This window comes from Sphaeramia orbicularis, chromosome 12 (assembly GCF_902148855.1).
Source record: "Sphaeramia orbicularis chromosome 12, fSphaOr1.1, whole genome shotgun sequence".
Classification (NCBI taxonomy): domain Eukaryota; kingdom Metazoa; phylum Chordata; class Actinopteri; order Kurtiformes; family Apogonidae; genus Sphaeramia; species Sphaeramia orbicularis.
In genome coordinates this window covers 18,919,158-18,946,009 of record NC_043968.1, presented here as the reverse complement: position 1 = coordinate 18,946,009, position 26,852 = coordinate 18,919,158, and the positions used below count along the sequence as shown (strand labels likewise).

The 26,852-nt window shown below is 39.3% G+C and overlaps 3 protein-coding genes and 1 pseudogene across 3 annotated transcripts; 2 read left to right on the top strand and 2 right to left on the bottom strand.

Moving 5' to 3' along the window:
- Positions 1-1,502: 1,502 nt before the first annotated feature.
- LOC115430681 (claudin-5-like) lies at positions 1,503-3,031 on the top strand (annotated as a pseudogene).
- A 1,195-nt stretch (positions 3,032-4,226) lies between these two features.
- Positions 4,227-14,212, bottom strand: LOC115430678 (short-chain specific acyl-CoA dehydrogenase, mitochondrial-like). Its single transcript, XM_030150828.1, is given in 11 exon segments — positions 4,227-5,725; positions 5,829-5,885; positions 5,976-6,071; positions 7,859-7,885; positions 7,887-7,997; positions 8,751-8,921; positions 9,048-9,199; positions 10,297-10,408; positions 11,511-11,660; positions 11,734-11,894; positions 14,118-14,212. Coding segments are annotated over 11 exon segments (1,218 nt in total). The 5' UTR covers positions 14,146-14,212; the 3' UTR covers positions 4,227-5,572.
- Positions 14,213-15,045: 833 nt separating this feature from the next.
- LOC115430683 (beta-crystallin B1-like) lies at positions 15,046-17,832 on the bottom strand. Its single transcript, XM_030150832.1, has 6 exons — positions 17,724-17,832; positions 17,210-17,353; positions 16,616-16,734; positions 16,330-16,461; positions 15,796-15,938; positions 15,046-15,159 (listed from the first exon to the last, which is right to left on the bottom strand). The coding sequence occupies exons 2-5, from the start codon at positions 17,330-17,332 to the stop codon at positions 15,812-15,814; spliced, it is 501 nt and encodes a 166-aa protein (XP_030006692.1). The 5' UTR covers positions 17,333-17,353; positions 17,724-17,832; the 3' UTR covers positions 15,046-15,159; positions 15,796-15,811.
- Positions 17,833-22,584: 4,752 nt separating this feature from the next.
- Positions 22,585-25,566, top strand: LOC115430682 (beta-crystallin A4-like). Its single transcript, XM_030150831.1, is given in 7 exon segments — positions 22,585-22,694; positions 23,368-23,411; positions 24,406-24,524; positions 24,760-24,901; positions 25,014-25,156; positions 25,330-25,392; positions 25,394-25,566. Coding segments are annotated over 6 exon segments (588 nt in total). The 5' UTR covers positions 22,585-22,694; positions 23,368-23,372; the 3' UTR covers positions 25,476-25,566.
- Positions 25,567-26,852: the final 1,286 nt, after the last annotated feature.

Here is a 26,852-nt window from a genome sequence, read left to right as displayed (position 1 = left end):
ACCTCTATATAAGGAACATAATTACCAGAGCAGCTTCATGACTAAAATAAACGTTGAGATTACAAATCCCACACATGAGCAGAATGATTAAAGAAGGTGTGGTGCCGCTTTTATCATCACGCATCGGTTTCTCTAGAGTAAACATAAAAATGGGTCAGTTTATCTGCACATACACACAATCTATTCCAGATACTATTTTCAGCGTTTCCCTTAAAAATCAGACAAAAAAAAAAAAAAAATGGGGGTGTTTTTATTCAAAGTTTGAAAAGCAAAGCCCCTGCCCCAGAATGCTCTGCTTCTACGCTTCAGTTTCATCCCAGTGTGTAGGATGTGTTTGTTGATTATGGATAAATGTCTCGCCGGTGGGTACACTTAAAGCACACAAACAACAGGGGAGTTGAGGGGACTTTTCAACAGCGCAGTCGGAGCACAATGGAGGGGTTTCAGCATGGCCCCGTTGTCCTCTGCATGGAACACATCCTGTGGGCCTTTGTGTGTGTTTTTAAGCACAAAAATGGGTTAAAATTTCAGTCAAAGCCTTTTGAAAAAGATGCAAGCTGGTTAACAGCTGAAAATCAGTGTCACGGTCCCAGTGGATTTGCACTTAACTTTAAAAAATAAACATAGGATGTGCATTTGAGAGAAAAATGAACACAACTGCACAGTGCTTGAACGGAATTGTTCATTTTTTGATAAGAAAATTAAAAAGAAATCTAGATTAATTTTAAATATATAAATTAGCTATTATCATAATTAAAATTAGATTAATTTGAATAATATCAAAACACAAATTATGATTCCCCTATGTCTTAACCAAACTATATTTGAAGGACTAAAGATAGATAAGTCTTATTTTTTATCATAAAAGGAGATTGTAATGGTATGTACACTGTTGTTAATAAAGTTGGAATAACTTTGTTTTCAGACACATTCTTCTTTTTATTTTATTTTTATGCATCAGTAATCACCTTTAACCTGGTGCAATGATTCCATACAGAGAATAAATAACATTCACACAATAATTTCATAAAAAAAGAGGCAAAATAATTTATTCCAACTTTCTGTCTGTCTGTGCCAACATTCACCTTATCAGTTTTTTCAAGACAATAGTTCAGCTTGTTTTCATGGTGATATTCACAGTATTTCCTTCAATATTTCAACCTCAAATTGTGATTCCAAATCTCACCAAACTTTAAACTTTCACCATGACCCTGATGGTGCTTTCATTCTTTATTCGCCCAAACACACAGGAAGAATTACAGGAAGACCCCACACATCTGGTGCGCTCCTCTACTGCTGCCGCTGCTGCTCCTTTACGCGCACCATTACGCACAGACGCGCACGGTCGCACGCACGTGAGATGCCGCTACTGCTCCCGTCCGGCGCTCATTGGGTGACACAGAGATGCGTGTGGTGCTGATTGGCCCAAAGTTTGTCGGGTTTGTTTTGGTGGAAGTGAATGAGCAGCGTCATACTGGTGGTCCCATAAATGAAAAGCCACGGAGCGCACGGATTCAGTGACCAACAGGGGTAAGACTGAGGGAAAAGGACGCTTTAACTTCCAACTTTCTACATCAGATTATTCAAATAAGAACCATGCTTGCGGCGTGTTTGGAGTTCCTGGGCCTGGCGCTGTGCGTGTCGGGCTCCCTGCTGGTGATGATCGCCTGTGGGTTACCCATGTGGAAAGTGTCCGCCTTCATCGACTCCAACATCGTGGTGGCGCAGACCATATGGGACGGCCTGTGGATGTCCTGCGTGGTCCAAAGCACAGGACAGATGCAGTGCAAAGTCCACGACTCGGTGCTGGCCTTGTCGCAGGATCTGCAGACTGCTCGGGCCCTGACGGTGATCTCCGCCGTGCTGGGGGTCGTGGCCCTCACCGTGACCATCGCCGGGGCGCAGTGCACCAACTGCATCAAAGATGAGACGGTGAAGGCCAGAGTGGTGAACGCGGGAGGGGTCATACCTCATCAGCGGGCTGTTCGTGCTGGTGCCTCTGTGTTGGATGGCCAACAACATCATAGTGGACTTCTACGACCCCCAGGTTCCCCCGTCCAAGAAGAGGGAGATCGGGGCGGCCATCTACACCGGCTGGGCGGCCACGGCGCTGCTCCTGCTCGGTGGGACCCTTCTGTGCTGCTCCTTCTCCCAGGGGGTGAGAGGCACGTATCCCATCAAATACTCTCCCACCAAGAGCATCACAGCCAACGGAGAGTTTGACAAGAAACATTATGTATAAACCATTTTTATTATTATTATTGTTATTATTTACATGTGGACGTTTGCTTTGGGCAGAGCAGAGGCATGTCCAGATATTTCAGCCAAACTTTCTGTTGAAGTTTGATATGATGTGTGCCTGTTCATACTTTGGTGACATTTTGGTACACTGAGGTGGTGTTCAGACGGGTCCAACTGTGTACTCAGAGCATGACACTGTAAAATGTGGGTACATAGGAACGAATGGGGCAACACTGAACTCAATGTCTGTCTGGCAGAAGTGTATGTGATTGTACCAGTTTTTATTCTACTTTTCATCCATCTCACCTCCCTAACACACCCTGTTCAGAAAAGGAACTGCCACACAAACCTCTGGCCTACATTACCAAACAGTTACACATATATTAATTTTAATTTGATCACTGTTTCATTTCTAAAAGCAAGTCTGTGTAGCAGTGTTGGACAAAATTACCCTACAGGATTTACAGGAGATGGAACTGAATTCATTGCAATTCAGAGAAATTCATTCTTATCACATATCAGTGAGAATGTGATACTTTTAACACACATTTTTCCTCCAAATGGAAGTATAGACACTAACATTAAGCATACATTCCCTTAATGTTGAATAATTAGCAACATCTTCATGTCAAAGTAATCAAATGAAACAATGTTTTGGGAAATGCAGTTATCATTTATTAAAGTACTTTACAGGGTAACGTTGTGTCTGATGGTTCACAGTTCAGCAAATGTTTTGTCATTGAGGTGGCATCGTTCTGACCTGAATATCTTGCCTGCAACACTAAATATCCTCTCAGCAGGTGCAGAGGAAGCAGGTACGGCCAGATATTTACAAGTATCATGAATGTCTTTGAATTCTAATTGTACTTCCTGGAATTTGAATTTGAATCACAATTCCATGTCCTGTTTGCAATCTCAATTCAAATTCAAATTCAAGAACTGAATTGGAATTTAGGGGTCATTCTCAATTCAGCTCAGAATTTTGTACAGCCAACCTGTGTAGATTATTTTGGTCAAACTCTCTGACTTTCACAGACTCAGCCGAGACTAAAATGTGTCTCCACCAGTGTTTTGTCATAGCGCAGGTTGAAACCATTGTCTGCAGACATGGGTCAAGTGCTGAGCCACTGTCTGAGGCCTCTGAATAGCTGCAGAACCCCATTGTAGTCCCCCCACCCCGCCACCCCTTTATTGTCTCTGTGGACTAATTTTGTGTACTGCTTATGAGATTGGTTCCCACAGTGAACATGCAGCAGACAGTGAGGCCTATTCAGACTGATGTGCACTCTTGTTTTGATCAAAAGAGGGAATTTGCATGTGAATGCATGTACAGTGATTTGTACTTCCTGTCATTTTTTTTTTTTTTTACAGAACAAAATTTTCTAATAAACAGATACCTTGAAGAAGTCTGGCTTCATTACATTCATTACATGCTTTATTCCATGATGACATTGACATGTAGTGCTGTTTTCCTGTGTAAATCTTTATTAATCAGTGCAAACAGGCTTCTAGGCGTCAGTGGGCCAAATCTGGTATTCCAGTCAATGTCTCACTTTAATGAGGCCAAAGGGCATCCTTCTAAGTCTCGCACGTGCCCTTCTTTGTATACAGATTAAAAAAACAAACAAAAGCCAGAAAATGACGTCAAAAAAATCAGTTGTTGGGTTCACACACCCAGGTGGACTTGTGTTCAACTGCCAAGAGGCCATCACAGGAGTATGGAAGACTGGCTTTAACAATACACCCAGACCACTATCATCACCATCAGTACAATCAGCGGGGTGCAACGACAGCGTCAGGAAGCTTGGCCTAGATCTGCACCAGTGGAGCAATCAGTGCCCTCACGTGGATAAACATAAAGAAGAGCGTGCAAAGATGCACACAAAAAAATAATGGAGGAAGAAAACACAAAGGAAAAAACACAGGATGTCCAGGAAAATTACATTTGATCAGGGACAAAATTAAAAAAGGGGGCCTTTATATGAAATTGTGTTTATTATCATTTCCCACAAATAAATTACAATAAAATATGTACATATCATTGAGGCACAAGAGGTCTGTGAAAACAGCTGATGGCACACACTGCCTTAAGCACACAGCCTCATACAGTCTTTACAAACTCAGATTTAATTCCAGATCCCTGCTTTTCTAAGGTACAGGCCAGTAGACAGACTGCAGTTTATTATTCAAGCATTCATTTTACCTATGATACAGACATCTAACACCTTAGTCAGTAAAGGTGTAAATTCTGTGTATTTATCTTATTATGTGTGAGTGTGAGGTTTTGATTACAATGCTCCATTCTGATGGAGAAGGAATCTGAAAAATGTGTGAAGCAGAAAAAAAAAAGGCACAATATCGCCCTCTGGTGGTGAAAAATCCTCTCATAATCAGGCATTCAGAACTGTTGATGGGCTAAAGAAGTGATACATTGTCATAAGTGCTCAGAATCTTTTTTTTCTGCATCTCATTCTATCCTACAATAGTCTAAATGACAGTTTTTATTCGGATCCCACTGGATATAGATTGTGGAAAATCTGTCATGAGATTACAGGTAATGACAGGGGTAAGGCAGTGATATTACACCTGTCAGTTCTTGTGTGTTGAGGCTGTGTGGGATGAGATGATGAGCTGAGGGTATTGCAGTTTTTGGGGTGGAGGGGAGGGGGTCTATTTTAAAGCCAAATCTTCAGGGTAAAGTATTCTTACCACATGAGCCAATGCCTAAAACACACCAAGTGGGAGCTCCACCATATGGCATTTGTTCTATGGATTGCACATCATCTTTTCAATGGATGTAAACCCAATTAGTTTCCAAGTGCAATATCTAACAAATGAACTTCTTGTGTGAGCATGAATTTTTGTTAGGGTTAGAAATCACAAAAATTGAGTTATCAACTTATCACACATTTTCAGTAGATTTACAGCATCTTCTGAAGACTTTCTAGACCACTTCTCATTAAAGAAATAGCATATATGGAGAAAAAGGCCCGATAAGCTGTTAAAGAAGTGAAGTAAATATAGAGACATTTTTTCCATGATAACATTCTGTGGTTGTCACTGAGACAGTTGAGGTAATGCACATGTAAAACTGGCTGAATGCTACTACTGCTGTAGTGTAGTCCTGTTTCTAAACCCAATGCAAAGGCCTGGTGCCAAATCTATAAACACTAAACCTTGGCTCATATTTGGGGTTAGATCACTCCACTATCCTTATCTTTATGAAGTCCATATCTTATCATCAGATCATGTCAGGAGTTCATATCAGTGGAGTTATTCCAGATGTGGGGGGAAAATAGTGTGCATTGTACCAAAGGCATCGACGTTGTGTCTACTGTTGGTATTCTTTTAGTAACTGGCCCGCGATAACCAGTCTCTGGATCTCACTGGTGCCTTCGTAGATCTCGGTGATGCGAGCGTCACGGTAGTGCCTCTCCGCAGGCATGTCGGTCACGAAGCCCATTCCACCCAGAATCTGGATTGCCTGATTTGAAATGCAAACAAACAAAATGTCAACCCTTCCTCAGAGGCTTTGTACGGTATTTTTACATGATTTTTTTATTTTTTTATTTTTTTTTACTTCTTACCTGATGTGCACAGTATGTCGCAGCCTCAGATGCTGCTAGTTTTGCCATGGCTGCTTCCTGTAGGGAAACAAGGTGGGGGGTGGTCACAAGTTGAAGTGTACTGGAAAAAGGTCAACAGTCAACACTGGACAGTCTGGGTGTGCATACCTTGGTGAAGGGTTTCTTAGAGTCTCGTAGAAGTGAAGCCTTCCAGGTGAGCAGGCGAGCGCTTTCTATTGCCACAGCCATGTCAGCCAGTTTAAACTAGACAATGGAAGAACAACCTGGTTAGTGTAGAATCAGTTTGTTGACAATTAGCAATAATGTAGCTGCTACACTGGAAATTGAGCAGAAATACTTGGTGCAAAAATGTAGCTTCAGTCCTTGGCCAGCATGAGAATATCCATAATAGAACAATATTTGTACATTGATTTTCTGTAACCGCTTAATCATCTATGGGGTCACAGGGGTCTGTAGCGTATCCCACCTAACATCAGGCAAAGGCACTTTATGACCTGGACATGTTACCAGTTCATCACAGGACAAATGTATAGAGACAAATAAACATCCGCTCTCACATTAACATTTAGGGTCAGTTTAGAGTGATCAATTAACATGCACGCAGGAAACTGGAGAAAACCCACTCAGACACAGGTGAACATGTAAACTCCACATAAAGACCCCTGTGGGCTGGCCCTGGGCTCGACCCCAGGACCTTCTTCCTGTGAGGTGAAGTACTAACCACTGCTCATAAGTAACAACACACCATGCCCTATCAGAGCCACGAAAATGCATTTTACATTATAGAACTTAATATCATTAAGTTACCATACAGGAAAACACTTCTCTGCTGATTTTTTTTTTTTTTTTTTTTTAAATGTGAAGATTTAGCATACCATTTAAGGTGACATTTTTCTCAGTTTTACCTCCAAAACAGCAGCTTCAATACAAGCATTAAAGGGGTCATATTTCGGTAAATCCCCTTTTATTAGTCTTTGGTACATTTATTTGTGTTTTTGGGCCCTAATAGTTCATAAAGTTTGAATTTGAACTCTCCAGGCTCTGCAAAGCTATCTTTTTATCCATTTTGGCAAAAATTGAAAGGATTTCTACAACCAATTTTAATTCCTGCTTAATTTCTTGCATCCATAACTAGTTAGGTCACAACATTTGCACATACAAGGTCAAGACTTCCAACGAAAATTTTCCGAGAACGCCATAATTGTTTGTCAGCAGCAGCGGTTGTAGCCCATACTGAAGATATGTCCAAACTTCTAGCCAATTACCTAAAATGTTCAGTTGTTGGTTGAATGGGACAGAGCAGCACAGCCAACAACCTGGAGGGGGGGGGGTGAAGTGCTCATTTGCATTTAAAGGGCCAGCGCTCAAAACGACCTTTCTGGTGTCATTACTCAAAAATAGGGTTGAAGATGGACCTGTGAATTTTAATTAATGAAGAATTCAGACCCAAACATAGCATTTACAGCTTATGTAGACCATAGGGAAATGTTTTAAAATACATAATTCCATTTTTTAAAAAAGCAAAATATCACACCTTTAAGTCTCAGCTGTGGGTTTTCGGAAGAAAGGAGGACATTTGCTTCTGTGAAGACATATATCAACAAGACCACCCCTTGTGACAATGAGGACTGCCCTGCACCAATACCCTGTTGCTCCCGCTCCCCTAACAGAATCATTATCCCCTCACCACATCTGTGCCTGCTTCTCCTATGTACCCCCATGAACATGTAATGACCATGAAGGACCTGAAAAATGTAGGTCAACATTGTCTTCCAAGTCTGAAGACCAAGGTCAACACACAAAAAAGTTGTCCAAAAGCTGCCCAAGTTGCCCCTAAATACCAAACATGAAGGCATTGGGCAATTTGGTGATGAATAATTGCGTTGATACTTATGGACATATAGATGCATAGACGACGCTGCAGGGTATGACAATACAGTCAAAAATTGTCAAAACTAATGGCCAGAGTTCCTATAGCACTACAAGTACTGCTCCTTGAAGCTTATTGCCCTGTAGTTGACAATTATTACCTGTATGGCCTGCAGTTTGGCAATGGGGAGCTCCAAATGCGTTGCGTTTCTGTGCGTAGTCCGCAGCACAGTCCAGAGAGGCCTGAGCAATACCGAGAGCCTGAGATGCAATGCCTATACGTCCACTGTCCAGGGTTTGCTGTGGGAGAGAAGTATTAATACATTACTGGTAGAGTGGAAAGGTAGTGATATGTCAAACTTAATCCACAGTGAGGAATTCGTCATTATTGGATTTACTAAATTAATCTGCTGTGATTTAACTGGATTTATTTAACCCATAAAGACCCAAACATCCACTAGCGACCAAAACTATCTACTGATCTACCTGTTGATCCACTAATCCTATTAATCCATGTAAATAATTGGTATAAAATACAGTCTGTCATCTTTTCATGGTCAACAGATATGACCCATGTGGATGTTCAGAGGCTCCGTAGTGAACATGGAAACACTGTCATCTTTGAAAACATTGATTCACCTGTAAAACCCATAGAGCTGGATCAATGACAGTGGATGGAGATGCTTGTTTTTACATTCAGTTATTCATATCTTTGCTTAAAAAGTCACTTTTTCTTCATTTTTCTGTGTTTTGAAGTGATAACCTTTAAATTTACTGAGTTTCCATTCGCATCTAAATTAAGTACAGGAAATTAAATAGAGGAAAATGCATGATTTACAGTGAAGAACATAAAATATACAGAATAACAATACAATAAATGATGATAAATGACTTAAGTAAAGGTTAAATAGAGAAAATTAATTTGGGAACTGCCACAAGAGTAGCACTGGGTCTTTATGGGTTAAATTAAGAGGTTAAATACGACATATTTGGCTGTTTGTCAAAAATATTAGTACAATAACCAACAGTTTAGGGTATAAATGAGAGAAATACCATTGCAATTTTAAACCCAGCACCACGAGGACCCAACATGTTTCCCAGTGGTATCCTGCAGTCCTCTAGAATAATGTTAGCTGTGGACGAGGCTCTGATACCCAACTTATCTTCCTTTTTCCCCAGAGACAGTCCTGGGTGTGGCATAGGGACCAGGAATGCACTGATACCCTGCAGATAAGGAAGCCAGAGAAACAAAAAAGAAGCGTTTAAGGAAGTAGAAAGCACAAAGGTGAGGGGGAATGGCTTTTGTTACAGTCATATTGCTCAACAGAACATAAAAGTGTAGTATCATGCCTTGTGCTTGAGCTTCTTGTCTGTGGTGGCAAACACGACGGTGGCAGACGCATCCCAGCAGTTGGTGATCCAAGCTTTCGTTCCGTTCAGCACCCACTCATCTCCGTCCTGACTCGCTACAGTGGAGGCAGCGCCCGCATCACTGCCGTTACCTAACAGAATCACACAAAAGAGAAACCTCACAATCAAACGTCTGCCAGGTGTCAGCGTTGGCCCCGTGAAATGTGTGTGAAAGATGACGGAGAATTCACACAAAACGAGGAAACCCTTAAAAACACAACGCGGATATTCAGCCTGTCCTGACCTCACACTTTGTAATTATTCTGGCAAAAGTGACTTGTAGAATTCAGTTCAGTTTCAAAGTATTGCAATCATGTGCCGTTTCTGAGTTATGAACCTTTCAGAGACCTGCCCATCTTGTCCTTCACATATTTTCTTTTGCCGTCTCACTTATACTTGTTAATTTTGATTAATGTTCTTATGTGTGAAACATTAGTATCCCTTTTTCACCAATAAAGAATTCATCCTTTCCCATTAGCCACCTAATTTTGATCTGTTTGATGTATTTTCACAAGACAATTAAATGCTTTTGACCCAGGAAACTGGTTTTCTGCTAAAACCAAAAAATACCCTTGACCTGAACACTACCAAAGCATTGTAAGCACATTCTAATGGATGGGGAAGTCAAAGCCTAAAAAAATAATGTGCAGTCGCTGAGGAAACACAGTGTGTGTAATTTGGTCATAGTTTCAGGAAGAACTACAAAGGAGCACAAATAACACATGATATGACATACTGTGTGCTAAACTAGTTACAGAGTTGGCCAAGGCTGGTTTGATTTAAATGCAAGAACAAATAAACACATTAAAACAAATGTAAGAAGGATTACAAAGACTGAAAGAAGTTACATAAGTGACCACATTATGATCTGTATGCATTGTGTAATGTCCTTTGTTGCTGATACTTTCGTGACTACAACAGTTCCACTCAAAGCTTGTGGAAATGTATTCGGGTTCACTAGATGGCACCAAAGTTCCAAGAATCCTCAATGGCACTGGTTCAACACCCAGAATTCATTTGATTGAAAATTTCTATGGCAGGAGGACCACAACCACTCTACCTAATGCACAGTATTTCCACTTTACAATTCTGACCTGTCTGTGTTCATTCTTTTATGGCAAAGTTTGTATAATAACTAAAATTACACACACATGCAGAGATGACGGTGTGTTTCATGTGAAACATTTACCTGGCTCACTGAGGGCAAAACATCCCACTTTCTCTCCTGTGGTGAAAGGTGTGATCCACTGTTTTTTCTGTTCTTCTGTACCAAACTTCAGAATCGGTCCAATGTAAAGTGACTAAAAAACAGACAAATGAACACAATAAGGCCTGGAACACAGTGGTTACCTGTTGAATATGAAGTCGTCCTGACACCCTTTTCATTTTGGTGCCAATGTTAACAGAATAAGGCGCTTACATCAGCTGTATGACAGGTGCAAAGGGATGGGTATTGTTAAGATCTTATTGATACTGCTTATCGATACTGTAATGGTATCCTTACCTGTGCTTTTCTCAGGTTAGGATTGTTTGATTTTTAAAAGCACTGCTTTGAACTAATTGCCATCACAGATTGTGATTTTGTTTTGACAGTAATGTGAAAGAATATCACTCATAATTTTCCAGAATAAAACTATATAGACTTTTTCTCATTAGTATTTGACAGCGTAGTAGTTTAGGCAATCCTCCAGATCTCTAAATCCACCTGCTCTGATCTCAGAGGCTATCAATAACAGATCAGATGATGCTCTGACGATTTCATGTGATGATCTATAGCAAAAAAGCTGTCTACGGGTCACATTTATTGTCCAGGGGGGCTCTAGGCTGTTAGCTTACTTGCTAGCTTTAGCTAGTATGCTAAATGTGCATAATAAGCAGGGCAGATCAACCAGCATTGTGTGGATGAGAGTCAAACTGTGCATTTGTTGACCTGCACTTAACAAATTTTCACTGGATTTCATAAAAGGTCATTTGTTTTCTGCCCATATATGTAAAAGCCTTGTTACTCCATGTCCACTGGGGAAGTGTCCACTTTTCCGTGTAGTTCTCAATGAACACCGGCTGCTACCTCGAGGATGTCTCTGTGTTTGAGCTGGTCAGAGCATCTGTTTCACAGACATGGAAAAAAAAAACAAAAAAACACACAACCCTCCTCTTTTCAGCTCAAACTACATTTCCACAGAAATTAAATCAGACTAATAGCGTATCTGTGGTAAAAATCAATGTAGAATCTGACAGCAGCGGTGCCACAGCACCAAACATGAAACTGGTGAGAACAGACACATATGAGCAACACACAACAGTATCAATGCCACTACAGAGGTGAGTTAACCAGTATGGTACGTACCCCAGATGTACAGATGTTTATATTGATACACATTGATGATGTCAACTTGTACTTACATTGTTTACTGAGACTATGACGCCGGTGCTGGCGCAGCCTCTGCTAATTTCCTCCATAGCCACACTGTATGCCAGATAGTCCATCCCTGCCCCGCCAAACTCCTCTGGCACCTCCATGGCCATCACCCCCATCGCACCCAACTCCTGAATCTGGACAAGCAAGAATATTTATTTCATATCAATCAGCCTGTAAGGATTCAGACATCACACTGTGTGTCTGTACCTGTTTGGCAGGGTAAGAATGCTCTTTGTCAAGTTTGGCAGCAATGGGGGCCAGTTCTTTGTCGGCATAGTCTCTGCAAGTCTGTCTCAGAATCTGATGCATCTCTGGTAACTCTGCCAGCGCAGACAGACTCCGACAGCTATGGAGACACAGGCCCAGAGCTGAAGACAGAAACAAACATGTTTTAACGCTAAAAACATAAAAGTACTTGTAGGTTTGTAAATTCTACTATATACAATAATTCCACAGAGTAACAGTGAAATTTCAGTGTAAAGGACTAAAATTAACAGTCCTTAGTAGCTTTTCTAAGCTGAACCAGACTGGTTTTGTTCATGAAAATGTTCCATCTGTCATCAAGGAGACTTCATCAGTTCTTCATCATTCAGAATTGATGCTCGTGGATGAGAGACTCAACATTTTCAAGAACAAAACCAGCCCATTTCAACTTCAAAAAAAAAAAACTACAAAGGATTAATGATGACCTGGACAAAAGAGAATCTACATGGACAAAATGAACACTTCTTTCCATTAATGAGTCATCTGTTCATTATTTTCTCAATGTACTTTTAAACATGTAATCTTTAAATGTGTTTTCTGTTCAATGGTTATTCTTTTCTAATTAAACTGTCTCCTAAAAGTTTGATGAGTGATGAAGTCAAGAGTCACTTTTAAATCACTTTTGACAACAGACCAATTTTTTTCACTTCAACAGATGAATGTGTAAATAGCCTGAGAGTGTGAAACTCTGCAGTCACACTAAAATATACCAAACAAAAAGAAACACGTGTTTGGTTGTAGGGGAAGTTAATATGAAAATTTAGAACAAAGTTTTCCTCATTAATAAAGTCATATAAATAGTAGCTTTTAGGCTTATAGGTGTAAAATCATTGTAATTTCACTAAGTCAGTTACTGAATTTATTTTACTTAAGGATAAAAAGACACAGATCCTGTCCCTCTGACACTGAAGGGTGTAGTACACGTCTTTTTTCTTTGCTGTGTTGATCCTTTGATGAACATGGCTGAATGGTGCCAGCCATCACTGCTGAACAATAAGACTCAGCTGCGGTTCCAAAGATGCCCACGGCATGCCAGAAGTGACACAACGTTATTATGGGTGTTATGATTCACAAAGTTCTCAGTTAGATTTGATTCATTGTGATTTCCCTGACAAAGTGTTAAAGCTGAACTATAAATCAATATTACAATATCAAACTGGATTTTAATTGAGATAATAATAATAAAAATCTCAATGCATCATGTTCTTGGTTCTAGAAAAAATAAGCAAATCAACAAGAACCTACATTTTCCAGTAATGTCACACCTTTCCTTTCTTTATAAATTTCAAAGTAAAGTGAATCAATCTTATAACGACGTGATGTGCTAATAGTGTAGTGAAGACAATAAAATGATATTTACAATGGTTTAAAAGCCGCAATTGATATGAGGAGCTTTCACTTGTGTTTTTTGGCATTTTTCCATTAACGACTATTTGAATTAACAGTTACTCATTTCTTTAGTGTCAATAAACAAACAGATATAAATAGCTATATACAAACACAGCTATTTATATACAAATAGCTATATTGAGCATATTATTCCCTTTTAATATATTTGCTTACAGTCAGCTCAAAGTCTCAAAACCATTAAAGAAAAAAAAACAAAACAAAACAAAATTCGCCCTGCTGATCTTTTTTGCCTCAAAAACACAAATCCAGACACCTGATTTGGTGATGGTTAAATAAGTAGTAAGTTGAGTTTTCCTTCTTTTATTAAGTGGGGTAAAGGGGTGTTTTGAGTCAATGATTACATGCATCATACATTTTCTTATTTAGATTTGACAGCACTGTGCTCTGGTTAGCTATGCTCCAATTATGTAGGTGAAAGGTCACCAGCACCATCAGTCACCTTCATTAAAAAAATATCCGATAAACGCCAGAAAAGAAACTCTGGAGGATTCAGAACTTTTAGATAACAAGCTGTACCAGTTCCCCACAAATAAAATCACTTTACACCGAACAGGTGACTTATAGATAGCAACAAGCAAGGCTACGATTTTGTAACCTACTTTAGCCGAGGTGCTAGCAAACACCTTATAATTTCGCCAGCTATTGTATATACTTGTCCACTTGACAAGATTTGTAACCAAGAACAGTATTTTTCTCTTATAACAGCATTATCTAGCCGTTTTAAATATCATACTGTTGAACCAGACCGTTAACTTCTGTATTGAGTGCATGGTTATGTAGCAGGCTAAGCTAACTATGCTTCACAGTATACATAAGTATATACACAGGTAACCATCACAACTCATATAAATCTGGCTTTTCCCACTGCAACCACGTCTTCCTTTTGTATTTTAACACATGTTATGTTGTGTACCCACCTTTCCTTGCTTTAAAAAGGGCAGCCATGGCTCCTTATGGTCGGTTTGATGTAACTAGCTACAAACTAGGGGTGCTGATGCGTTTGGGTGCTATCGGTTACTGTGTTTGCTTTATAATGCTTGAAACTTGGTTAGGTCATTTCACAATATCATTTCGCAATTTTACGTCTTTATGTTTTTATATAGCTATATCGCTATCAAACAGAACCAATAGGCTTAGAACATTTTCACTTTAACAACTTCCGGATATTAATAAAGTAACAAGGTACTAGCTACAAGGACATTGAACGCATCAAATGACCTACTCTTCCAGTCAGGTTACATTTTAACTCAAACATTGAGCCATAGACAGACCCTAATTAGCTTATTAAAGTTATATTTTTTATTTTTTCACCCTGGAAAAAAGAGCATATCAAAGAAAAACAATTTAGGTCTTAATTAACTTAGAATATTCCAGAGAAATTATTTTATATGAAAGGAAAAGAAAGAAAAAATCCAGTAGCCATAGTAGTCCCTCAATTGCATTGCTTGTTCTGCCATAGGAGATAAAAAATAAACAGCTCTTTCATTACCTAGACCCCATAAATTTCTTGTAGGAATATTATCCAAACACAGCTTTTGTTTCTGTACAATAAATAAAAGTTATCCAGCCAGGGAGGGTTCAGGTTTTTCACAACATGTTTATTTTAGCACCATAAAAAGTCACTTAAGGTTGTCCAGTGTAATGCTCTCATTCTGTCTTTCCTTTAGGATGGAGCGATGATGGTAGATGTTTAGGAAAGGATTGATGAACGGGGCTTTGGAGAAATAAAAAGCTAAGAGGACCTGGCTACAACAGCACCAGACGGCCAGTAGGTGTCATTCATTCACTTGCTGGCAGGTGAAGGTGAAGCATCCTCTCTGGTGGAACTGCATGTCCCTGATACGACGCATGGACTGGATCTGGGGCTGGAAGGCGCAGAAGTCGTTGTAGTGTCTGTAGTCACCACACTCAAACAGGTACTGGTAGCCTCTGTATCCAGGGTACTGGTAACCCACCCAGCTGAGTTGGACAAGAACAGGGAGATGGCAGTGAGTTTCAGTGTAGTGGTTTTAGATCATCTGAGCAGTCCAACACAAATGCAGTCTCATTTCCTCTTTATTAATTTATGGCCTCTTTTAGTAGTTGTTTTTCTAGATCTTGCTGGATGTTTATGTGGTGGTATTTTTGACATGAATATATCCTTGTAACTATTGGCTTCTATATTAATTTCTTTTAATTGAATTTCTTGATGGATTTACAGTCATAATTAGATGTCTGTTTTCCTGTCAGACACTGAATTGCTGGCTTAAAATATAAGTATCAACAAACAAAACATCATGCAGTCAGCATCAAGCCTTGTGATGACATGACACCATACTTGTCATGAACAACTACATTGTAGTCTAACTCTAGGCCTGGGGTTGCCTGTAGAGCAAGTGCCTAAGAAAGTGTTTTTTGCAAAGATTCTCTACTTTACATGGAATATGAACCAATACATTTGCTCTGAGGCCAATAATTAAGTGTCTCCGCATGGTCACGAAGTTAAAAGAAATCAAGTCATTAATCTTGATCCTCTAATGAATCACTTCTCTTTAAAATGCCATAAACCAAAGCTATATTTATAGCAGAACAATATTTCTATCTGTGTGTACTCACGATCCTCCAGGCACCCTCACGCTGCCCACTCTGTCGCAGAAGCCATGCGCCCAGAGGGTGGGCACATCATCCTCCTGGATCTCCATCTTGTTGCCCTTGAAGTCAGAGAGCTCATACAGGCAGATCTTGTGCTCCATGCTGTCCTGTAGGGAGAAAATGAGCATACATGATACATGGGCTTATTTTGTTACATGTGCTAGTTTTTTTTTTTTGTTTCTTTGTTTTTTTATAACCCCACAGTGGCTGTAAGGGCAGTATGAGTCACAGGGTCTGTCTGTGTTTTATACATTATATCTGCACCAATGTTCACCACTGGAGCTGATGATTACTGAGTTATTCAGTGGAACATACTAATCTTCTAAATTAAATCTAATAATATACAATGTACTGCAGAAAGTTGTGCCAAGTTTGATCAAAATAAGCTAAAGGCTGTAATATTTTATAAAGACCATTAGATCATAAATCACCTACGTCTGAGTAACAATTTGGCTAAATGTAATGTTTTATAACACAAGCCTTTACTATAACACATACCATGCGGATGGCCTGAGGGACATGAGGCAGTCGCTGCGGTAGGAGTTGCTCCAGGTATCCCAGCGAGGATACTCTCCCTTCTCCAGGATGAACATCTCCCCACGGAAGTTAGTCTGCTCCCAGGCAACAAAGCTGGAGAAGGGAGGCCGCCAGGCACAGAGTGGGCACAGGAGTGGAGAGAACAGGAGAGAAGAATTAGTGGGAAGGTGGCAGTTATATGCCAGTAGAACATTAGAGATAGTTTGTCTGCAGCTGGTTAAGTGAGTAGATGTGTGTGTCCACTTACGGGCCGCACTCCACAATGATACTACGCACTCTATCCATGCCACGGTCACACACGTTCATACACTCATTCTGGACCTCGATCATCCTGCCCTGGAAGTTCTCCTGGTCGAACAGCATGATCTGCACAGGGGACATATTAGAACTTTGAGTGCAACTAGTCATGAATTGACAAAAAATCCAAATACTTGCTTCAAGAACCAAAGAAAATCAATTACTCAAATTAATTTCAGGATAAGTCAAGCTCTACTATGCAAACAAATCACCTCAAAAGGCTCTGCTGTAACTGTGTTTTTCCATTTACTTGAAAGGATTTTCAGCTATTTTGCTGTAATTCAGTGGCAATTACTATTTGGAATGTGCAAAGCTTCACTATTTATAAAGCTCAGTAGCACAGGGTTTTCCAAAAACAATATAAGATATCAAATTAATCTCTATTGAAGTAGCAGTAGAAATGTCATCAGATATGAGCAAAAAATTTTAAAGACAAGTTAGTTTAAGAGCTAAGTGACAAATCTGCTTTGTAATTTGGTTTCACTGACATTAACAACATATTCAGAGTAGATGCTGGAAAAGCATTAATGCCGGAGTGACTCACTCTGTAGGATCCCATGCCAGGCTCGCCGGTCTTGGTGGCCTTGCTGGAGGCAGCGGGGGCAGGGGCTCCCTTGTCCTTGGCATCAGTGCCCTGGCTGGAGGCGGACTTGGCAGTCTGAGACATGGTGAGGGGCTTCAGGAGAGTCTGGGTGAGAGATGGAGGAAGACAAGGGGATGAACAAAAATAGAGGTGTAAATGGGAGTGTTTGTATTGAATGAAAGGGAAGGAGATATGGATATCAGAGGGTGAGTGTGGGCCAGTCAAGGTGTAAAGGGGTCGTAGGGAAGTATTTTTTATGTGTATATCCAATAAGTATTTGGATTTGGAACTAAACCACAAGCCTGCTGTTATATGGGAGGCTCATTGGGGTGCTGGACTTGTGGACATTTCCCCAGGCTGAGGGTGGCTTGTCTGGGTGTGGTGGGCAGGGAGTGGGCCCTCACTCTGGTTGTGTGGTCATCCCCCTCTACTACACTGAATGTACTGGTGTATGTCTGTGTCTGTGTGTCCTTACCTGCGTTAGTATAGCTTGTAGTGCCGTGTGAGGGAGGCTGGCTCGTGCTGGTCCCTTCAACGCTGTACCCAAGCTTTTATACTCTGGCAAAGGCCAAACGTAGAGGCTCACAGCACAATAGAAAGCCTCTCATCACAGTTGGCCTGTGCCAAAGCCACCGGGTCATCACGTAGCCTAGAAAACACCGCCGGCCTCTCTGGCCTGCCTGTAAGCATTTTACTATCAAAGGAAACAACTGACCCAGGCATTTTTCCCATGTGTTGGAGTGGTAGAGCTGTAAGCTAGTTGCATGTAGAGAGAAGGAATGCAAAGGTCCAGAGGGCACAAAGAGGTAATCCCCCCTCTCTATCACCTACACTGCCACCTACACAACAACACAACCTATTCTTTTTTTCTTTTGACTTGTATGAAAAACATAGACTTACTATTTAAAATTCTCTCTCCATCTGAACCCATTGACGAGACCATACCATTTCTTAGTCCTGCAGAACCACAAACATGTAACAATAGTCTTAACAGTAAATTTTGACATTAGATTGTTTTCACTTTGCACAAAAAAAGACAAGAAAAATCTTTTTTTAATAGATGTTATCGTTCAACCCTTGCATAACCAAAGGCTGTGCAAACTAAAATTTGCTTTCTTACATAGAGTTCAACAGGGAACTGTTTTGCCAGAAATATTATAATTACGGCTTCTATGTAATAATTTTGCTTTGTTTATAACATACAAGCAAAAACAAAGAATGTATCATTTTGTGACATATTTGTAATATTATTATTAAGTACAATATTATGATTTGTATTTGTACGTATTTGAATTATTGCATTCAGTCCAGTTGCTCATTTGACTCATTAAACACATTTCCTCTCTCATGATGTCTTTCCACCCAGTCATGCTTGTGGTGATGATGAATAAGAGTCAAGAGCAAAGCTGTCATGTTACAAATCAGACACTTTAGATATTCATATTGTATGCAGTAACTTATTTGCCAAATCTATATTATAGCCAGTGCAAGTGTTTGGGTTATTACTTATTGACGATAATAACTTAAACTTAAACTGTAACATTTCCCATGTGGCAACACTGATAGGGCATCACTTCGTCTTCTTTTTTAAAAATATTTTTCTTTTTTTATAATTTTATTTTTCAAGAAGGTTTTGTACAGAAAAAGTAAAATAAAAAGAACATTTAATGAGGGGTGTACACAATGAAACACAATACAATAACAATATACAGGGAAATACGGTTTGATAAAGAAAGAGAACACATAAATATAAAAAAAAACGATTTCCACAATCTTATTAAAATATTGGTCCTCCATTTCTCCCATATTTTATCAAATCTATCATTTTGGAGTTTGCTGTAAAGTGTGATTCCTTCTATCACAAAAACCAAGTAAACAATATGATGGCAGTCTTTCAGGGTTGGGTCTTTTTTTTTTTTTTTTTACTTTTTTTTAGATATTTAAATTTTTCTACAAAACAGAACATTCTCTGACATAGGACTGTATGAAATAAAACATAAATGGAATACAATAGAAATACCATAAAGAGCAATTACATAGAAAATAAATATTTGTTTGTTCGCAAGGAAAATTACAGCAGTACAATATCAGTCATGGAGAGACATAACAATCTCATAATAGCCCCCATTCCTTCATCTGTCCCCAAACACTGAGTAACACAGTTCCATCTTGTTCAAAAGTGTCCATCTTTAGTTGTAGACTTGCGGTCATTCGCTCCATAGTGTAGACCCTTTTCAGTCTCTGTACCCACTGAGTTATGTTCAGTGGTTTTGGATCCTTCCAGTTGACAGTTTTCATTTCTTAGTGATTAATAAAAGCATCCGTAACATGTGTCTTTGATCTGAACTGTATGTCTCCTTAGGTATAGCTCCCTAGGAATATAAGTGGGCCTAATGGGGAGTTCACTTGTAAGATTTTGTCAGTTTCTTCTCTTGACTCTCTTCCAGAATCCTTGGATTACTGGGCAGTGGGTTGGGCCATTTATATTTAACCATTTTTTTTTAGCAATATCTTTATGTGCAGCTATACCTAACATTCCAAACAAACATTTAGGCATCACTATATGTCTTAAATACACTTATCCTGCCTTATCAGGAGAAATCAGCTAGCCCGTAAGAATATATCTAACAACCTCTTTAAAGCTTTCTAGTGATCATTAGGTTTGTTAAAGCCTGTAAACTGTGTTGTTATATAATAATAATAATAATAATAATAATAATAATAATATAATAATAACATAATAATGAACGTTCTATTTGTATAGCACTTTTCATAGAACGCAAAGACACTTTACATGCAGCAGATAAAACAGACACCAAACACATTAAAAACCAGTAAAAAGCAGGTGCAAAAGGCAAGTATATGAATATAAAGCTATTAAACATTAAAATTAAACATTAAAAGCAATCTTAAATAAATACGTTTTTAAAAGGGATTTAAAGGTGTTGAGGTCGGAGTAGTGTTGGATATAAGTTGGGAGCTAAACTGAAATAAAAAATGTCTTTGTACGATATCCATCATACACACCTCTGACTAGTGCAAAGGTGATAAATTCACAAGTCTCCAAAAATCTCTATTTTCACTGTTTTCAGGCTTTATGCTATCCCATGCAAAGTGCATTCAGATTCAACTCCCCACTTTAAATAGGCTTTTTTTTTCACCTACAAGAACTGATTCAGACTGACTCTCATCAGTCACAGAGCCATGTCTGTGTTTTGTGATCATTTGCTAACATAGCTAAAACTAGCCACCTAGCTAAAAGCCTGAACTGTACCAGAAAACAACAGCATAAAAAAAGTTTGTCTGATTAAGGAAAGAGAAATCTTTATTTCTGATGAAAAAGACATATTACTGCAATAAAATTGGATTCAGCTACTAAATAAATATTATCTAATAAACAAATATCAGTCCATACTAATCACAACATCATCATTATAGCTGGCAAACTTTTTTCTGGCCTGTAAAGGTGAAATAAAGGTTGATAGTGATGATGATAATTCGTGGATTATGTGTGGATTATCACCTCAACCGTGATTATTGGTGTGGGGGAAGCAGGGTTAATCTGTGTTTGATATGTGCAGATTAGATATGAACTAATCCCGCTGCATAATCTGTGTGGTTCCTGTTGCATACTTTATTATCACTAAGGTTGGGGACCAAAGTTGATAAATTTATGGTACTGTCTGAAATGGAAATTTAGCTCTTCATATCAAAACCTATCAAGAACCAAAGCCAGTAATGAAATGTTTGAAATTCATAGTCTTGTTTCTTGTTATTTTGGACAGATCAAAAGCCAGTTGTTTCTAATTGAATTTGAAATGTTGCAAATTATATAGCATATTAGCACTCTGGCATATTTGAATTCTTATTAAACCAGAATTTTCTTAAATCCATAATTTTGGATTGTGATTTCTAGACTTATCATTGCTTCCATTAAGGAATAGAGGATACAAAGTGGCTTCTTTTTATATGTTTCTGACTTTGTCATTGACTATCATTATTCAAAAAGTAGCTGAACTAACAACAAATTTGACATGCAGATTTTAAAGAAACTCGATCTTGAAATCTATTGACCCATAGACCTTTCGTCTAGTATCACTATAGGGCAAAACTTTTTTTTAATCTCATGAGTCTTGACACAAATTGTGGAATCCCAAAAGGAAGAAACCTATTGATTTTTCAACAGCCCTGACTTTCACATCCTGCTACTATCAATACAGCTTCCCCTTGAGGCTTTTGTTGTCCAATTTTCTTCCATTTACTCGTCTAACACATCAGTACATCTCCTTCCCACACTTTATTTTATTTCCTGCTTCTTAATCATGTCTGTAAAATGTAAAAAAAAAAAAAAAAAAAAAAAAAAAAAAAGTCAGCTGACAGAGATTATTAAGTCTGATTTTTCAACAAATATTATTGTGTAATTAAAGAACGATTTTTCTTTAACATTATCTGTAAATATCTATTGGTGATTTTGGTGACCCCATGACCTTTCCTTTTTTATCTACATCTTTTTCCACTATTGTGTAATTTATGCTGCATGATTTTCACTGTGATGACAAAATAAGGGTGTTATTACACAATGGTACTGAACAGTGAAATTTGCCTTTTAAATGAAGTTACCTTTTACAATGATGATTCATTCAGATGAAATGTTTCTGTTACTGAATATTTAAGTTAAGATGCCCATTCAGGGCCTCTGCTCTCTTGTTTGAGGTTGATTATGTAACAAGGCACACATTTGGCAGAACTGTTGTATACATCACATCCTGTTGGTTAAACATGTAATAATCATGGACTTATCCTTTCAAATGTAAATAGGATTATTAATATGTCAAAGGGACAATTACACGTGAATTTAATTTTTGGACAGTAAAACAACCCATTTGTGTCATCTACTAAATATTTCTTTGAATATCCAAAAAATACTTTTGTACACTTAAATTTACTTTTAGAGGACAGCAGTCCCAACTGTCAAATTGGTGCATTTTCATTTTATTAAGACAGTCTGCCCTAAACCAGTAAATGTGTATTTATCGGACCAGGTGAGATAAAAATGTTACATCAAACAGTTAAACAGAGAATATTAAATGTAAAGATGATTCAAAGTAACACTGTAAATAGCTTTTAGCTGCTTCGGTTCTCTCCATCCCTCCACCCCACTCTAACCTTGGCCCTTGGTATTTTCTCAGAGACTCTCACTCTGTCTTGTCTCACTTATATTCCTGTGTCTCCATGTCCACAGCCTATGGTGATAATGTGGCGTTTGCACTTCTGCCCCTGCACCGATTATCCACGCTTTTGTCAGGGTGGACAAAGAGAAAGGCCCCTCCCTCCTGCTGAGCCGGGGCTTTCAGCATGGCCCCTTGCCAGGGGAGGCTTTAAAAGGGTGGGGGCGCGTGGCTCCTCTCACTCTCACGGCAGGACAACCCAAGGGAATCAAAGCAAGGTGAGTCCCTGTCCCTCAGCCAGACAGACAGCACAGCCAGGGTAGCACAGCCAGGGTATAGCAGCCCCCCATATGCACACACTCCATCCCAAACCCTGTCACATCAGAGCCGGTCGGGCTCTAGGGCCCAAAAACCATCACTACACCCAGTGGTGAGATAAATAGTGGTGATGGTGGAAATTCTCAGTAATAGCAGGGAGAAAATGGGCAGGAAATAAGATAACAAGATAGAATGGGTGGGAGAGCAAAAGAAGTCCAGATAAAGCCCCTGGCTTCTTAGACCCTCACATTTTTGTCCAGGAACCATAAATAGATACTTTCAGAATCATGGATTCAGGGTGATTCCAGTATGCAGACCACTATGCTGTTGATACTTTCTCAACAAAGCCACAGCTGTATTGACTATTCAGCATGCTAAGTTCCAGAACAGGCTTTTTGTTTGCATAGAATAATTCTTTAGTCAGCTGTATTGACTCTTGTGCTGTGATATTCATGCAAGTAAAATATGTGTATCATGATATTTTTTGCATGTTTTAATTACTGTCTTCAGTTTCAACTTGAATACTTAGCTTGCTCTTCCTCAGTATATTCAATGTGTCGTCTTATTCTCGTGTCTTGGTGAGTGTGACCTCTGTAGCTGTTGTTTTCAATTGTAGGCCTACTTTTCTTTCAGGCAAGATGACTCACCATTGCACCAAGTTCTCCGGCCACTGGAAGGTGAGTCTGTGGAATGAAAAACACATTCATGCATCAACTATCTATCTTACACATTTTACTGAGAGGGAGGGATGAGGGAGAGTTGCCAGATCTTATAAAAGTGTGGCCAAACACCCAATCAGGTTTTGAAGGTCAATCTCCAAATTGTTTTTAGATAATTAATATATTACCTTCATACCCACCCCACCTTAGCTTGAAACTCTGGTGACAGTGTTTCACTGTCAAGCAGTTCTAGTGTATGATGCATTAATAAGCTATCAGAGATATGATATTGACAGGATTCATTTGTTTTGTCTTGTTGGCTGTAATTACGTATGGATTAAGTATCATAATCAATAAAGGGAACCAGAGCAGAAAATATAGAGAAACATAATTTCACAGAGAGAGGCAGAATGTCAAAGAATGCCAACTTAAAAACACATTTTTAGACTCAAAAAGAAAGATTCAAGAGCTGAAATCTCAACTAACACCACAGCTTTCAATTTTCACAAGGCCCAGTGCTAATATATAAGCATACATGAATACATCATACAGCCACTAAATGGTACTAAATGGTAAATTGGGCAATTTTGGAGGCTATTGACTCACTGCTCATAGATTTTAAGAATGAAACTAAAAAATCATGGCGGTTGTCAAGGTTTTTCATCTTTCTAAAAACATGGATCGGACAAACACTAGGGATTGATTATATAGAAGAAAAAAACACTTTATATGACATATATTAAGTAAAAATTTGTTTGACTTGTGTGTAGCCACAGGTGTCAATTAAAGAAAAATATAGCTTACACTAATGCAAGAAGAGTCTGCTAAATGACAAGTACATAGCAATGTGTAGTTTAAGTGGATGAGTTACAATACATTAAAGCTAAAGTTAAAATAAAAAGCTATTGATCGCACTGTCCAATACCAAATAGTTCTTTAATGAAACAGTACATAGGTGCTACCACATCCACATGTCTTCTTGAGCCACCCTATGTCTGCTTTGCCCTTCCAGATCATTGTCTTTGATGAGGAGTGCTTCCAGGGCCGTCGCCATGAGTTCACCTCTGAGTGCTGCAACGTGATGGAGTTTGGCTTTGAGTCTGTGCGCTCCCTCAGGGTGGAGAGTGGAGCGTGAGTAAACATATACACACATGCAGAGTGGTTTTACAGTCACTGGAAGAAAAGGCAAAAGCTCTTAATTCATGTGAAAAGAAAGGCAGTTGGACTTGTCTCAAGTTGCTGACTTGAGATGATATTTTTAGGCTTCTGATGAGTAAGGTTAAATGGCTGAGACCGTTGAGAGTCAGAAAGGGTAATGAGAAGATGATGCTTATTAACTCACTTTTCTTCCCATGCTTTTCTTCAGCTGGGTGGGTTATGAGCATGCCTCCTACCAGGGACAGCAGTTCGTGCTGGAGAGGGGAGAGTACCCCCAGTGTGATGCTTTTGGAGGTAGCAATGCCTATCACATTGAGAGAATGACTTCCTTCAGGCCCATTGCCTGTGCTGTAAGTTCAACAAAATACTGTGACCCTTTTTCACTCTACTTTTGTGTTTGTCAGATAATTCATGTAGACTTGAGCATCTGGAAAAACAACTTTTTTTTTTCCTCCTCAACAGAACCACAGAGAGTGTCGTATGACTATCTACGAGCGTGAGAACTTCATGGGCCGTAAGGGTGAGCTTAGCGACGATTATCCCTCCCTCCAGGCCATGGGCTGGTGCAACAATGAAGTTGGCTCTTTCAGGATCCAGTCTGGAGCGTAAGTGTGCCCAGTAGACTCTGCCATTTCCCATGCCTTCCACATTTGATTTAATGCTCACCTATTTCTTCAGCCTCTGCACAGCAGTCTAAAATAGTCCTGCTTAGCCTTTCACAATCTTTCGCAACAATTTCATCGGCACTTCCCTCATTCTCACTGTGATTTCTCAACAGATTCGTGTGCTACCAGTACCCTGGTTATCGTGGATACCAGTATATCATGGAGTGTGATCGTCACTGTGGAGTACAAACACTTCAGGGAGTTTGGCTCCCACTGCCAGACCCCTCAGATCCAGTCCATCCGCCGTATTCAGCAGTAACAACTTATCCAAACCCTTTCTCCCATGTGACCCTTCACCTTTGACCCTTGCTTCTTCCCAGTGCTGAATAAACTGTCTTTCTTAAACCCTACTGACTTTCACCAATGTATCTGCTTAACAGATAGGTTCATAAAATGTGTAATTGGATGCCAGTGCCATCTTTTACACATTTCACAGTTTTCTGAATGATAATCAGTCTGACAGAGTTCACATAAGGGTGTAATAGGAACTACCTAGTGTGAGTGTTTTAGCAATAAAGAATGAACTTGAACAGATGATAATGGACAAGTGGGTTAATAAACAAAGCATAGATGTAAAACTGATAGAAAACAATCAGCAATAACTTTTTATAAGAGATGCATTAGTCAATATCAAGTGAATGTCAACAGAAGTATAATCTTGCATTTCACGAAACTTACATAGATAAGGGATTTACTGTTTTTGTTTGAAAGACTAAATCATTCATTGGTATTTCTAAAAACTACACATGGTGCACATGCAACTTATAGCTGTTCCTGTCTGAATTTAAAGGCATTTCACTAATATTTGAGCTGAATCTAGATAGGGACACTCTTAAAATGTGTATAGCATGCTTTTTCAAGGTTAAAAAGTATCATTAGCTTCCTTTATGGTATCTATACTGGAGATATTAATATAAACACAATAAGCAGCAGTCTATTGCAGTGTATTAAGGAGCATTACCATTACTGACCAGAAAACGGCACTGCGTTTCCACCAATAAAACAAGAGACACACATCAGCTTATCTGGGCGTCATATAGAAAATCATTTAGTCTGGTGTGTTATTTGTTACTGTCATAGGCGGCTGCAACTGTATTATTTGGACTGGTAATAAAAACAAGTTATTTAGTATCAACACAGAGAATAGTCTGTAGTTATACTGAGCACTGTTAGCTGTAGCAAAGCTTTTATTTTTGCTGAGGCCTACATTTTACGTTTTTCTCATGGAACTGTACCCCTCTGTGTAATTTCCTGTAAATACACTGGCTGTTATTCTCACTGAAATGTCGTAAATCACAAACAAAAAAGGTCTAAATTTATAAAGAGGGAAATTCCCACGTATGAACTGGTGACACGACGAGCTGGTCGTGTATGACGCCGTATTGTTTCTGCTTTTTTTTGGTTCCGAAACATATTACTGTGTTTAAATATTTTCGAACCCCACCGTGAACATGGCCTGGGTCCGGGTCCGGCTCCAGCCACTGACCCGCTCCGTGTTTTACAAGCCTCTCGCCGCCGCAGTGGGAGGAAGTTGAACCACAAAGCAAGCAGTGCCACTGTGCTAGCAAAAAAACAGAAAAATATATCGAAGGGGACTTCTTCTAAACATGTGCCATATTGGAGCTGGAAAACGAGC

Coding starts and splice junctions, on each gene's coding strand:
- LOC115430683 (XM_030150832.1), bottom strand. CDS start 17,332: ATGTCTCAGACTGCCAAGTCCGCCTCCAGCCAGGGCACTGATGCCAAG. Junction 16,735..17,209: donor CTGGCATGGGATCCTACAGA/GTGAGTCACTCC, acceptor TCCCCTGTGCAG/ATCATGCTGTTCGACCAGGA. Junction 16,462..16,615: donor ATCATTGTGGAGTGCGGCCC/GTAAGTGGACAC, acceptor TCCCTTCTCCAG/CTTTGTTGCCTGGGAGCAGA.